The following is a 15,135-nucleotide window of genomic DNA, read 5'->3' on the forward strand; positions in this document are numbered from 1 at the left end:
GGGTTAGGTTTAGGCGTTAGGGTTAGGTTTAGGGGTTAAAGTTCGGGTTAAGTTTAAGGTTAGGGGTTAGGGAAAATAGGATTTTGAATGTACATCAATTTTAGGTCCCCACGAGGATAGAAAAACGAGTGTGTTTGTGTGTGTGTGTGAGAGATTGGGGTGTGTGTGTGTGTTTGTGGGAGCTTTGTGTGTGTGTGTGTGTGTGTGTGTGTGTGTGTGTGTGTGTGTGTGTGTGTGTGTGTGTGTGTGTGTGTGAGAGGTTGGGGTGTGAACATGTGTGTGTGCATGTCTGTGTGTGTTGCGTGCGGAGAGTGTGTGGAGAGAGAGGAAGAGATTGAAGATAAATCTGAACAGATCTTGCAGATGATTTGGGAGCTACCTGTTTATCTTTCAAAGAACAATAGCAGACTTTGGAAAAGAAAAACGCCCTTCTCCCACACAACACCAACAGTCTGGTTTGGCATCCATCTCTGTCTCTCTCTTTCTCTCACTCCATTCTCGTGTGGTTTTGTCAGCGCTCTCACGCCGACCTCCGCTGCAGAGCAAGTACAGGTGGTGGACTCATTTCAATGGAAAGGTGGGGGAGGCTTAGAGCAACACATTTTTTGAATGTTATCTTAATTAAGCCCTGGGATATCCACAAGCCTTGATGCTTGGCTTCTCTTTTTCTTCCTCCTTTTTCTGCACTTCTTCTCCCTCTTTTGCAGCTGCTGGTGTGTGTGGCAGGTTGCCGCAGTAACGGTTACTATAACAGAAACGTCCAAAACCGATGGATTAATCCGAGACAACGATTGACAGGCATTGAAAACGGCTGCGAGTGTAAACAGGAACTTGAAATACAGGTGTCTCGCCCTTAGTGACACTGACACACCATTTAAACACAGGAACTATTCATGTCTAAACCCAGGACTGTTGAGGGTTTAGACACTTCAAAGTGTTCCATTGGACAGAACATCTGGATGAATGTTTCATGCACATTCAGTTGGTTCTCCATTTCATGGACCTGGTTGGTTTCTGAGGTCACTCTACTGTACTTATGCATGGTTTGACACACTTTTACTTTAAAACTGAACCAATCATTATAGCCTTGATTTCTCCATAGTGGTAGGTATTCCTTAGAGAGTAACCATCCTGTAAGATTTCTCCATAGTGGTAGCTATTCCTTAGAGAGTAACCATCCTGTAAGATTTCTCCATAGTGGTAGGTATTCCTTAGAGAGTAACCATCCTGTATGATTTCTCCATAGTGGTTGCTATTCCTTAGAGAGTAACCATCCTGTAAGATTTCTCCATAGTGGTAGCTATTCCTTAGAGAGTAACCATCCTGTAAGATTTCTCCATAGTGGTAGCTATTCCTTAGAGAGTAACCATCCTGTATGATTTCTCCATAGTGGTTGGTATTCCTTAGAGAGTAACCATCCTGTAAGATTTCTCCATAGTGGTAGCTATTCCTTAGAGAGTAACCATACTGTAAGATTTCTCCATAGTGGTAGCTATTCCTTAGAGAGTAACCATCCTGTAAGATTTATCCATAGTGGTTGCTATTCCTTAGAGAGTAACCATCCTGTATGATTTCTCCATAGTGGTAGCTATTCCTTAGAGAGTAAACATCCTGTATGATTTCTCCATAGTGGTAGCTATTCCTTAGAGTAACCATCCTGTATGATTTCTCCATAGTGGTAGCTATTCCTTAGAGAGTAACCATCTTTTATGATTTCTCCATAGTGGTAGCTATTTCTTAGAGTAACCAACAATTGTTTACAGACAGATTATTTCACTTATAATTCACTGTATCACAATTCTAGTGGGTCAGAAGTTTATATACACTGAGTTAACTGTGCCTTTAAACAGTTTGGAAAATTCCAGAAAATTATGTCATGGCTTTCAAAGGTTCTGATAGGCTAATTGACATAATTTGAGTCAATTGGAGGTGTACCTGTGGATGTATTTCAAGGCCTACCTTCAAACTCAGTGCTTCTTTGCTTGGCATCATGGGAAAATCTAAAGAAATCAGCCAAGACCTCCTTTTTTTAGACCTCCTCAAGTCTGGTTCATCCTTGGGAGAAATTTCCAAACACCTGAAGGTACCATGTTCATCTGTACAAACAATAGTACGCAAGTATAACACCATGGGACAACGCAGCCGTCATACCGCTCAGGAAGGAGATGCGTTCTGTCTCCTAGAGATGAACGTACTTTGGTGCAAAAAGTGCAAATCAATCCCAGAAGAGTAGCAAAGGACCTTGTGAAGATGCTGGAGGAAACAGGTACAAAAGTATCTATAACGAGTCCTATATTGGCGTAACCTGAAAGGCCGCTCAGCAAGGAAGAAGCCACTGCTCCAAAACCATCATAAAAAAGCCAGACTACGGTTTGCAACTGCACATGGGAACAAAGATCGTACTTTTTTGAGAAATGTCCTCTGGTCTGATGAAACAAAAATAGAACTGTTTGGCCATAATAACCATTGTTATCGTTGGAGGAAAAGGGGGAGGCTTGCAAGCCAAAACACCATCCCAACCGTGAAGCACGGGGGTGGCAGCATCATGTTGTGGGGGTGCTTTGCTGCAATGGGAACTGGTGCACTTCAGAAAATAGATGGCATCATGAGGGAGGAAAATTATGTGGATATATTAAAGCAACATCTCAAGACACCAGTCAGGAAGTTAAAGCTTGGTCACAAATGCGTCTTCCAAATGGACAATGACCCCAAGCATACTTCCAAAGTTGTGTAAAATGGCTTAAGGAAAACAAAGTCAAGGTATTGGAGTGGCCATGACAAAGCCCTGACCTCATCCTATAGAAAATATGTGGGCAGAACTGAAAAAGCGTGTGCGAGCAAGGAGGCCTACAAACCTGACTCAGTTACACCAGCTCTGTCAGGAGGAATGGGCCAAAAATAACCAAACTTATTGTGGGAAGCTTGTGAAAGGCTACCCGAAAAGTTTGACCCAAGTTAAACAATTTAAAGGCAATGCTACCAAATACTAATTGAGCGTAAACTTCTGACCCACTGGGAATGTGCTGATAGAAATAAAAGCTGAAATAAATCAATCATTCTCTCTACTATTATTCTGACATTTCACATTCTTAAAATAAAGTGGTGATCCTAACTGACCTAAGGCAGGGAATTTTTTACTAGGTTTAGATGTCAGGAATTGTGAAAAACTGAGTTTAAATGTATTTGGGTAAGGTGTATGTAAACTTCCGACTTCATCTGTATCTACAACTCATGCTTTACTTTCTAACACGATGTGCGTAGGTCAACTCAACCCACCATAGGATATGAATCAGCCACCCTAACAAGACATCCCCAACCACAAACTCGTTACATGAGTGGGCTAAGAATGGATAGAATTTCAGCTTACAGTGATACTCAGCTTTCTTGGGCGAAATAATATATTTCTGAGTAACTGCATGACATTCCTGTTTTTTCCTTGAGCTGCAGTGGGAGAGAAAGAGGGAGCAAGAGAGAGGGAGAAAAAGAGAGTGAGAGAAGAGAGAGAGAGAGAGAGAGAGAGAGAGAGAGAAAAAGGGAGGGAGAAGATGAGAAAGGAAGAGAAAGAAAAAGAAAGAGGGAGGGAAAGAAAGAGAGAGAGAGAAATAGAGAGAGAAATAGAGAGAAATATATAGAGAGAAATAGAGAGAGAGAAACAGAGAGGGGGAGAGGTACCGTATGTTGAACCATTTAATTAGTTGGATTCTCCGCCTGACACTGGGAGTAGACCACAGAGAGTAGTTTAACCAGCCCATGACAACAGAAACGGTTCAACCCTTAAACCCCCCATGACAACAGAAACGGTTCAACCCTAAACCCCCCATGACTGCAGAAACGGTTCAACCCTAAACCCCCCATGACTGCAGAAACGGTTCAACCCTAAACCCCCCATGACAACAGAAACAGTTCAACCCGTAAACCCCCCATGACTGCAGAAACTGTTCAACCCTTAAACCCCCCATGACTGCAGAAACGGTTCAACCCTAAACCCCCCATGACTGCAGAAACGGTTCAACCCTAAACCCCCCATGACTGCAGAAACGGTTCAACCCTAAACCCCCCATGACTGCAGAAACGGTTCAACCCTTAAACCCCCATGACTGCAGAAACGGTTCAACCCTTAAACTCCCCATGACTGCAGAAACGGTTCAACCCTAAACCCCCCATGACTGCAGAAACGGTTCAACCCTTAAACCTCCCATGACTGCAGAAACGGTTCAACCCTAAACCCCCCATGACTGCAGAAACGGTTCAACTTAAACCCCCCATGACTGCAGAAACGGTTCAACCCTTAAACCCCCCATGACTGCAGAAACGGTTCAACCCCAAATCCCCCGTGACCGCAGAAACGGTTCAACCCCAAATCCCCCGTGACCGCAGAAACGGTTCAACCCCAAATCCCCCGTGACCGCAGAATGCACACTCATGCAGGACTAAATGATCCTGTTACCCCAGGCGGGTCATTGTTGTCCCTGTTCTCAATTATGATGACATCATGCACGCACGCACGCACGCACACACACACACACACACAGTCAGTTGCAAAACCACACACAAACACAGTCACTAAGCTTTGCTGAAAGGGAAAGATTGGTGGATCATTAGACCCACTGATGGATTGGGTTTTGAAAGACAGCGGTGGTTGGTGAGGTCGTGTCTGTTGCCCTCCACTGTTAGTATGGTATGTCTTTAGTCAAGCATAATGTTCAACATTACTAAGGCTTACCAAAGAGTTTGAGATTACACCAAGAGACCTACGCTCACACAATGAACATATACACAAAAGGTGACACAAACACATAGACAGACTGACAGAGACAGAGGAACAGACTGACAGAGAGACAGACTGACAGAGAGACAGACTGACATACTGACAGAGAGACAGAGAGACAGACTGACAGAGAGACAGAGAGACAGACTGACAGAGAGACAGACTGACAGAATGCCAGAGAGACAGAGAGACAGACTGACAGAGAGACAGAGAGACAGACTGACAGAGAGACAGACTGACAGAGACAGACTGACAGAGACAAAGACTGACAACTGACAGAGAGACAGACTGACAGAATGCCAGAGAGACAGACTGACAGAGACACAGACTGACAGACTGACAGAGACAGACTGACAGAGACACAGACTGACAACTGACAGAGAGACAGACTGACAGAATGCCAGAGAGACAGACTGACAGAGACAGATTGACAGAGAGACAGACTGACAACTGACAGAGAGACAGACTGACAGAATGCCAGAGAGACAGACTGAAAGAGACAGATTGACAGAGAGACAGACTGACAGACCGACAGAGAGACAGACTGACAGAGAGACAGTCGGATACACACACACCCATGCACACACACAGACAGACAAACAGAGACTTTTACACATGCACCACACATGCACACCATAGAGACGTTAGCCTGGGTGAAACATGACCTTGGAGCGGCGCTCCTTGTGGCTGACTGACGAGCCTTAGCAGCTGGGTCTGATCCACACACACTGCTGCAATGCAATGTCCACTCAGTAACCAAACCCTCTATACATAAAACACAGGAGTCATCCCTGTTACACACTGGACCCAATGTCCTCACCATAACCATAGTCAAAATGACAAGTATACATCCATTCCATAAGGATAAACTTCCGCCGTACCTTACTTAATTGTTAACTTATAGACGTACGAAATACCAGACCCGCGCTCAGGGATGGCTAACTCTTTCAATCTCCACTGAGTTGGGTATATCTGCCTTACGTGTGGAATGATCTTCAATGCATTTTCAAATTGGAGGAATAGGTGCCTCTGTTTAGGACATTTCAGACGGCTGCTAGGGGACCTTTTTACTGAAGAATGTGTCTTTTATGACTGTGTTTTGCTTTTCATGTATTGTTGTGTATAATAATGTGTATTTTAATGTGTATATTGTATTTTGATGTGTATTGCTGTGTATAATAATGTGTATTTTAATGTGTATATTGTATTTTGATGTGTATTGCTGTGTATAATAATGTGTATTTTAATGTGTATATTGTATTTTGATGTGATTTGTTGTGTATAATAATGTGTATTTTAATGTGTATATTGTATTTTGATGTGATTTGTTTTGTATAATAATGTGTATTTTAATGTGTATATTGTATTTTGATGTGATATGCTGTGTATAATAATGTGTATTTTAATGTGTATATTGTATTTTGATGTGATTTGTTGTGCTAGACCGGTACATCATCAAAAGAGACCTTGGTCTCAGCATTGACTTCCTGTAAAAAGAAAGGTTACATAAAAACGCTCCAAACTCAAAGTCGTCTTCTGTGTAGTTGACAATGAAAGGTCTACATGGAATTTGCTTTGGGGATTGCATGCTTTTCCTAGGCTAAATAAACATATTGGGAGATGCACTGAACTTGACCAAAACTCATCAACACCAAACCACAGCTTGTGAATGTCAATGTAACTCTAAAGAGCACACATTTCTCAACACAAATATGAAAACATTCCAAATAAGGAACAGAAATGAAGTGGAAAGGTGCCTAAAACACAAGCCACACATTGTGTCTGTGACATACCAGCATGTTAACCCTTGCAAGGCTGCCGGCACAGACGTGTGCAGACCAGCAGTCTGGAGTGTTTATGGTCATATTCAATCTCTCCCAGTCAGTTTTCCCCACTTGCTTTAACCCTAACGTTGATGTCCGCGCCCCCGCGGACACCCCACGGACACCCCACGGAACACCCAACGGACAGTTTAAGCTAGAGATACACTTCCACATCTGCAGTGAAAGGTGACAGAGCTATAGCGGTGTTTGTCAGACCATGAGACATCCCGAAAATCAGTCTTCTCACAAAATGGTCTGTAGCATTTGGTGTGTATTCAAGATTTAAAAGGCTTCTAAAGTTAGATTTTTTTATCAACCCCCTACAAAAATGTCCATTAATTATAATCTACATAATATTTTCCATTTCCTGTTGCTACAGGATTAAGATACAACATCTGTAGCCCCATCACAAATGTTCAAGCAACACTATAAAACATGCAAGGGTATTGCACAGATCATTAAAAGCTTTGATTAATGGCTGTTTGTTCTCCAAAGCCATCATGTCATTGTGTAACCCTGTGTGTTATACACAAGCTGACTCATTCTGCAGTATACAAACTGGCTCACAGTAATGGGAGTTGCCCAGTGTTGTGGTTTGCTCAGAGTACTGACATTCTGCCAGGGATGGAATGGTTTGGGATGTGGGGGGGGGGGTATGCTGCTCTTTCCTGCTAACTAGGCTGACTGGGGCAAACAATAGATGTGGTAATATAGTATTTGTGTGTGTGTGTGTGGGGGGGGGGCAGTGAGAGAGAGAGAGAGAGAGAGAGAGAGAGAGAGAGAGAGAGAGAGAGAAAGTCAACTGGAGGAGCCTGACTGAAGACTGTACTTAGGGGCTGTGGTATTGTGAGCTGCCTGAGAGCGACTGAACTGAGGGAGGAGGAGAGGAAGGAGAGACGGAGGAGAAGGCAGACGTCTTTGGGGTCGGTCGGCGCGTTGCGAGCACACCTTATAATTATCCACATCCGCTCTGTCAGAGGAGGCCCACAGAATGGACAGATCCACCAGAGAGAGAGAGAGAGGGAGGGAGAGAGAGAGGGAGAGCAAGAGAGAGGTCTCTGCGGAACTCTACGGGGGTTATTATGGGTTAGCTCTACTCCAGACTGCTGGAGTGCGGTTCTGTGCCGAGAGAGAGTGTCTATTTTGAATGGTTCCGAGTGAATTCCGATGGCGGGCTAGCCTCTTCCCTCTGTTACAGTTCCACCCATCCGAAACGGGTCACTGTGGGACGACCAGGGTCTTCATTAAGAGGTTAAAGGGCCCAGTAATTACCCCAGAGGAGAGTAATTATCAGGTTGTTTAACAAGCCTTCTAATATTCCCCCATGCTCCGTGAGAGATGTGTCTTTTTAACAGTCACAATAGCTTTATGAGTCCCATCTCTCATGCTGCTATGGTTCATCTCTCGTTCACTGTCTTGGTCTGTCTCTTGCATTCTCTCTCACATTCTCTCTCTCTCTCTCTCTCTCTCTCTCTCTCTCTCTCGCTCTCTCTCTCTCTAATGTGTGCTCCCTGTTCACCCACGGCCACGTGGCTTTGCACGACACCAACTCAATCATCTAGTCTGCTGACGACACCACGGTTGTAGGCCTGATAACCAACAACGACGAGTCAGCCAATAGGGAGGAGGTAAGTGAACTGGCATTGTGGTGCCAGGACAACAATCTCTCCCTTAACATCAGCAAAACAAAGGAGTTGATTGTTGACTTCAGGAAGCACAGGAGGGAACACGCCCAATCCACATCAATGGGACTTCAGTGGAGAGAGTCAGCAGTTTTAAGTTCTTCGGCGTCTACATCACCGAGGACTTGACAAGGACCAGCAACACCACCAGTCCTGTCAATAGGGAGCAACAGCGTCTCTACTTTCTAAGGTGGCTGAAGAAAATGGACATGCCACCCCGGAAACCTCTCCAAATACTACCACTGCACCATCGAGAGCATCCTGACCGGTTGCATTCCGTCCTGGTAGGGGAATTGCTCCGTCCATGACCGTAAGGCCCTCCACTGGGGCCGTGTTCCCATCCATCCAGAACATCTAATGAAACGGTGCCTGAGCAAGGCACGCAGCATCATCAAGGACCCCACACACAGCCCAGCTCCGAGTTGTTCACTCCGTTACCAACAGGCGGACGGTATCGGAGCATGAGCCAACAGGCTCAGAGACAGTTTCTATCTACAAGCCATCAGACTGCTGAACACTTGAACTGGACTGTCCACCTGTACTAACTCTCTGCACCTTATCATACACTCACTCACTCACTCACTCACTCACTCACTCACTCACTCACTCACTCACTCACTCACTCACTCACTCACTCACTCACTCACTCACTCACTCACTCACTCACTCACTCACTCACTCACTCACGCAGACACACTCACTCACTCACGCAGACACACTCACTCACTCACGCAGACACACTCACGCAGACTCACTCACTCACTCACTCACTCACTCACTCACTCACTCACTCACTCACTCACTCACTCACTCACTCACTCACACATCCACACCCATCACAACTGCTGCACAATTTAAACACTTGCTCCCACATCCTCCCTTTATCTGATACAAGTGGAAATATTGGACTATAAATTGTGCCTTCCTGTATTATACTTACGCTAAAATGTTTATTCTGTTCATATTCTTATATTTTATTGTTTCTTATTGTTGTTGCGTTGTCGAGGAGAAACTTGCAAGTAAGCATTTTGTTAGACAGTGTATATGATGTGTATCTTATATATATACAAAAGTATGTGGACACACCTTAAAATTAGTGAATGCGGCTATTTCAGCCACACCTGTTGCTGACAGGTGTATAAAATTGAGCACACAGCCATGCACTCTCCATAGACAAACATTGGCAGTAGAATGGCCTTTTTCAAGAGCTCAGTGACTTTCAACGTGGCATTGTTATAGGATGCCACCTTTGCAACAAGTCAGTTTTTCAAATTTCTGCCCTGCTAGAGCTTCCCCGGTCAACTGTAAGTGCTGTTATTGTGAAGTGGAAACATCTAGGAGCAACAACGGCTCAGCCGCGAAGTGGTAGGTCACACAAGCTCACTGAATGGGACCGCCGAGTGCTGAAGCGCGTAAAAATAGTCTGTCCTCGGTTGCAACACTCACTACTGAGTTCCAAACTGCCTCTAGAAGCAACGTCAGCACAATAACTGTTCGTCGGGAGCTTCATGAAATGGGTTTCCATGGCTGAGCAGCCGCACACAAGCCTAAGATGTGCAATACCAGGCGGAATAACTGTCTGGGGCTATTTTTCATGGTTTGTGCTAGGTCCCTTACTTCGAGTGAAGGGAAATCTTAACCCTACAGCATACAATAACATTCTAGACAATTATGTGCTTCCGACTTTGTGGCAGTTTGGGGAAGGCCCACTTCCGGTTTCAGCATTGCAATGCCCCTGTGCACAAAGCGAGGTCCATACAGAAATGGTTTGTCGAGATCGGTGTGGAAGAACTTGACTGGCCTGCTCAGAGCCCTGACCTCAGCCCCATCAAACAACTTTGGGATGAATTGGAAAGCAAACTGCGAGCAAGGACAAATCGCCCAACATCACTAATGCGCTTGTGGCTGAACGGAAGCAAGTCCCCGCAGCAATGTTCCAACATCTAGTGGAAAGACTTCCCAGAAGAGTAGAGGCTGTTATAGCAGTAAAGGGGGAGAGGACCAATTCCATATTAATGCCCATGATTTTGGAATGAGATGTTTGACGAGCATGTGTCCACTTACTTTTGATCATATAGTGTATGAGTAATAAAACCATGAAACTTGAATGTGTGTGCTTGTTGTAACCTGCAGGGGTCAGTGTTTCCCAGGTTGAATATTACTGGGATGACCGTAATACAGTACAGTATGTCCAGGTACAGTATGTCCAGGTTGCACTGCTGAGTGAAAGACAATGCTGTAATAACCTATACCTTGATCTGCATTAGAGCGTAATCAATTTAATGACATTGAGCATTAGAACTCATATTTGGCTAACTGTGACTTGATTTGTCTCATGATCCATTCAATGCTTGGGCCGAGTTGCGGCCTATCGACAACCTAAGCAACGTTATTTAAGAAACTGTAAACGATCACCTTAACTTGGACTTAATCTCCAGTTACTTGAGGGAGAAAAAAAATCATTAACTCTGATCATTACTCTGGCACTCTGAGAACAGATCCTTCACTGGGAATGTCTCACTGACTGACCCCACAGGGAAATCATTCACTCTGGACTCGCTTCGCCAGCCTTCCCAGGAGAAAGGTCACTCAATGTGCTTTAGTTTCTCCGTTCTTATTTTCCTGCACAAACTGCTCATTTCGCATTTGTTTGACTGTCCTTCCCGGGGACTGGGACTGTCTGATATCCCTCCTTGGGGAAAGAGCTCTCCTCTCGCTTGATGATCCTTCTCTTGGGAAAATGTTTACTCTGTGCTCGTTTGACTGTCCTTCACTGGAGAATTCCTCCTCGTCGTTTATTTGACTTAATTACTATGCCAGATTCACAGAGGGAGAGAGAATGAATGGTACTTCACTTAACAACCAGTCTCTCTCCCGCCTAGTCTACTGTAAGTCTGCCAGCACCCTTCATTAAAGCAACGCTTCCCTCCCTCTCTCATCTCCTCCTTTCCCTCTTCCCTCTCTCCCTCTCTCCATCAGCCAACGTGTGGGTGTGAACAGAAAGGTTTCAGTCGACAGGCATCAAGAGAGCCATCCAACACCTGTGGACCCCTCTTCCTCTGAGACTCACACATGTTCACACACACATTCATGCGTATGAGCATACACAAGAGCACACAAACACACACACTGCGCACAAACACTGCTCACAAACACACTGCGCACAAACACGCACACACACACAGACACACACACACTCGTCATCACTTTCAGCCAGGTGTGTAATTATCTGTGTCTGTGTCAGATCTGACACATCCCATCCCGTCTGAATACACACATGCCACTTTCAGTCTGAAGAGGAAATCACCAGAGAGATGGTGTTGAGTCGTCACACACACCAAGCTGCAGCAAGAACGTTAAAGACAGACAGAGCGACAGACAGGCAGCTACTGATGTGCTTTGGTTGGTCTGACTACACATTTCAATCACCCACTGTTTACAATGCAGTTCAGCTTTGTATCACCTAATGACACCTTTCATCAATGACACATCTTTCCTCCCTTGTCAGACAGCAACATGGCGACCTGTCAGAAAAACGAGTGGGGGAGATCAGAGAAGACCAGTATTGTTGTTCTAGTCAACTGACAGATGGCTCAATCTTGGGAACCGTTTGAATGAAGCAAAACGCATTTTCCCATGATGCCTCTGGGCTATTCCTGGTGTAGATTGTTACCTCGGGAGGATGTGACGCGGTGGCGGCGCAGGTGGAGCTGAGTTTTACGGCGGTTTTTACAGCACACTACTTGACCCTTGACTGCACAGAGAAACATCTTCAACATAGTGCCCCCTAGAGACAGACCAGGGTCTTACAGTACATACCACAAATAAGTGCATGTATACTTATACATCCTGTATAGACATATAATGGTAGCCCAGTGGTTAAGAGCGTTGGGCCAGTAACCGAAAAGTCACTGGTTCGAATCCCAGAGCCAATTAACTGAATCATCTATTGATGTGCCCTTGTGCAAGGCACTTAACCCTAATTGTTCTGGTATGCTGCTTTGTATAAGAGTGTCTGCTGCATGTATACTTTCATTAACAAAACTGCTGATAAATGTTATTTAATCTCTGATTAAATTTTTTTTATGACATGTTCATACAGGCCTTGCTGTGCACAAGTTAAATCTAAACTCAATGAAAAGACCCAAAGATGAATTCACCACTCACAAAATCTCATTCTTCTCTCATTGGATTAAAAATAACGTGACACTCATTTCAAAGCAGTAACACCCCTCTAAACCAGAAGCACTATTTTCCTCCACAACCTAACCTTATTCCCAGCCTGAGAAAAAAGGACAAATTGCCCATGTTTGTAAATTTTAGGAATGTATATTTTTTTAAAGGAGACGAAGAGAGAGAGAGCGGGGAGAGAGAGAAAAGGAGAGGGAGAGAAAACGGAGATACCACACAGCTCTCTAGCCGTGTACTTTTGGTCATGTTTTGGACAAGGAACCGCAACAGCTCGCCTCTCAGACGACCGACATTAAACGAAACGTCCCAAAATATGCCAAAAATGTCTGTGGTTTATTTTAGTCCCGAGATGAAAGGTCTGCCATTACAAAGAGCTTGATTTAGTCTAGGGTGTGAGAGAGAGAGGAGAGAGCCGGCTCTGAGGTCTCTCCACAGCCTTCTACCTCAAAATAACACAGAGGGAAGGCAGAATAACATGTTGACTCGCCCGACAAAAGCTCACACGAGCACCGTATGAACGGTACCCAGCCAGATGTGTGACTGATGAGTGATACACTCACCTGAGTGTAGTCCATAGGGGACCTTATTCTATATCATAGAGACGGTCATGAATATTCTGTGCCGTGAACAAACCCCTGAATCCAGTGCATATCTTTTCCATATGCAGCATATCTGTTAAAACAGTAAGATGTGTGTGTGTGTGTGCAGACTTTCTCCTAAGCAGAAGCAGAAGTACTTGTTGACTTTGGATAGCTGAATAGCTGGTAAATCGAATTTGGTGTTAATGAGAACTAGGGAGACCGGATTACCCCCATAAAGTGTGTGTGTACAGAATTCGCATGTCTGTGTGTGTGTGTGTGTGTGTGCTTGTTCGTGTCTATGCGTACATGTGTGCCTCTGTCTGTGTGTGTGTGTGTGTGTGTGTGTGTGTGTGTGTGTGTGTGTGTGTGTGTGTGTGTGTGTGTGTGTGTGTGTGTGTGTGTGTGTGTGTGTGTGTGTATTGATGTGTTTCACGGCAGTGCAGCGGTAGTTCTGAAGGGGACAGTGGAAGGGGAAAATAAATGCGAGGGCCAATACATACATTTAACCAAGCCCCCTGTCCGCATATGGAAACAATCTGACCGTAAGAAGAATACAAGGCTAAGGAGAAAGCATTATTCTAAGTGGAAGAGAGAGAAATAAAGAGAGAGGGGAAGCAGGAGAGTGAGAGAGAGAGAGAGCGAGAGAGAGAGAGAGAGAGAGAGAGAAAAGATTGAGAGAATTGAAGAATTAGAGAGAAATTATTGAGAAAAGAGATATGTAGATAGATGAGCAGACAGAGGAAGATACACCGAAGAGTGAGAGGGAAAGAAAGAAATAAAGAAAGGAGAGAGTGCACACAAAGAGGAAGAGTAACTCAGACAGCACACATAATATCTCCTGGAGCCATGCTGGCGGCTGTAGCAGAACCAGAGAAAGAACCAGAGAAAGAACCAGAGAGCCGGGGGGGAGAGAGAACATACACACTTACCCCTGTAGGAGAGCTTTAACCTGGGGACGCTGTGCTTGGGCTCCCCCTGCCCTGGCACCACCGCCCCGCAGAACAGCAGCAACAGTACAATCCCAGGTAGGTAATCCATGGTGCTGGAGCGCTGGCCTCCAGCCCAAGGGGGGCACACACCCCACACTTGCCCAGAGAAGAGTGTCTCACAGCCGGGTATGCAGAGACCTGGCAGTCCCTCCCTTCTCTTCCTCCTCCTGCAGCTCGAGAAGATCCACAAACTCAGGAGGGGGTTTCAGGCAGGGGGAATACAACCCTTGGTTTCAATCCCGATTCAGAGCACCGATTTGGGGGGGATTTCAGCAGCGCAAGGGGGTATCACATGGCTCCCTGTGTGGAGGTCCGGGGTGGTAAACCCTCTGTGCTGTTCATATGTCCCCCTGGTAAGGGTTGGGTGATGGGGGGTCCGGTGGGAAGTGTGAGGCTCGAGCTGGTTGAGGAAGAATTCTGATTGAAATATTGAAGAGGTATCCAGCAGAGATACTGCTACTATAGATCTCTCTTTTGCTCTGCTCTCCTCTCTTCTCTTCAGTCTCTCTCTCTCTCTCTCCGCAGTCACTCACTACTAGCCTCCAATCCTGTCCACGGCTCCGCCAGACAGAGAGGGAGAGAGAGAGAGAGCTACACCATCCACAGGAGGGGAGGGAGAGCAGCTGAGCGAGAGAGAGGGGGAGTGTGTATGAGAGAGGGGGGAGGGAGTGAACTGAGCAACGTTGAAGTACTGTGAAATAGAAGAGAATCCTGTGCACATGGTTCTGTCTTCCTCTATTCTCTCTCTTTTGTTTTTCTTTCTTTCTTTCCTTCTGCAGTCCCTGGTCAGCCCCCAGCACCCTTACTCTAGAGGTGTGACACATTAACACTCACACATGCTTACCCTCTTCTCTACCTCATGCAGTTACAGACAAACTGCATAGCATGAAACTCAGCAGGTAATCTCTGGTCAAACCTGGTTTCAAAATGAACACCATTGATATGCACTTATCTAACGCCCTATCCAATGAAAAGCAGTGAGCTGGCATTCAGGATTAGTTAACATGTATATTGTTCCTAGAAAGGCATGCTTCAATGAATACATGTTTGTTGTACTGCACTTCTATGGAGTACAGGAGTCCAAACATATCAATTTTACAG

The 15,135-nt window shown here is 45.2% G+C and overlaps 1 protein-coding gene across 1 annotated transcript in view; it reads right to left on the reverse strand.

Annotated features, from left to right (window-relative positions):
- The window catches only part of LOC106597410 (semaphorin-3aa), a 75,881-nt gene extending 61,256 nt beyond the window's left edge, over positions 1-14,625 (reverse strand). The window contains exon 1 of the mRNA XM_045722241.1: positions 13,975-14,625. Coding sequence (XP_045578197.1) covers positions 13,975-14,083 — 109 coding nt within the window. The 5' untranslated portion in view covers positions 14,084-14,625. The remainder of the gene's footprint in view (positions 1-13,974) is intronic.
- Between the last annotated feature and the right edge of the window lie 510 nt (positions 14,626-15,135).

The sequence above is a fragment of the Salmo salar genome, chromosome ssa07 (assembly GCF_905237065.1).
Source record: "Salmo salar chromosome ssa07, Ssal_v3.1, whole genome shotgun sequence".
NCBI lineage: Eukaryota > Metazoa > Chordata > Actinopteri > Salmoniformes > Salmonidae > Salmo > Salmo salar.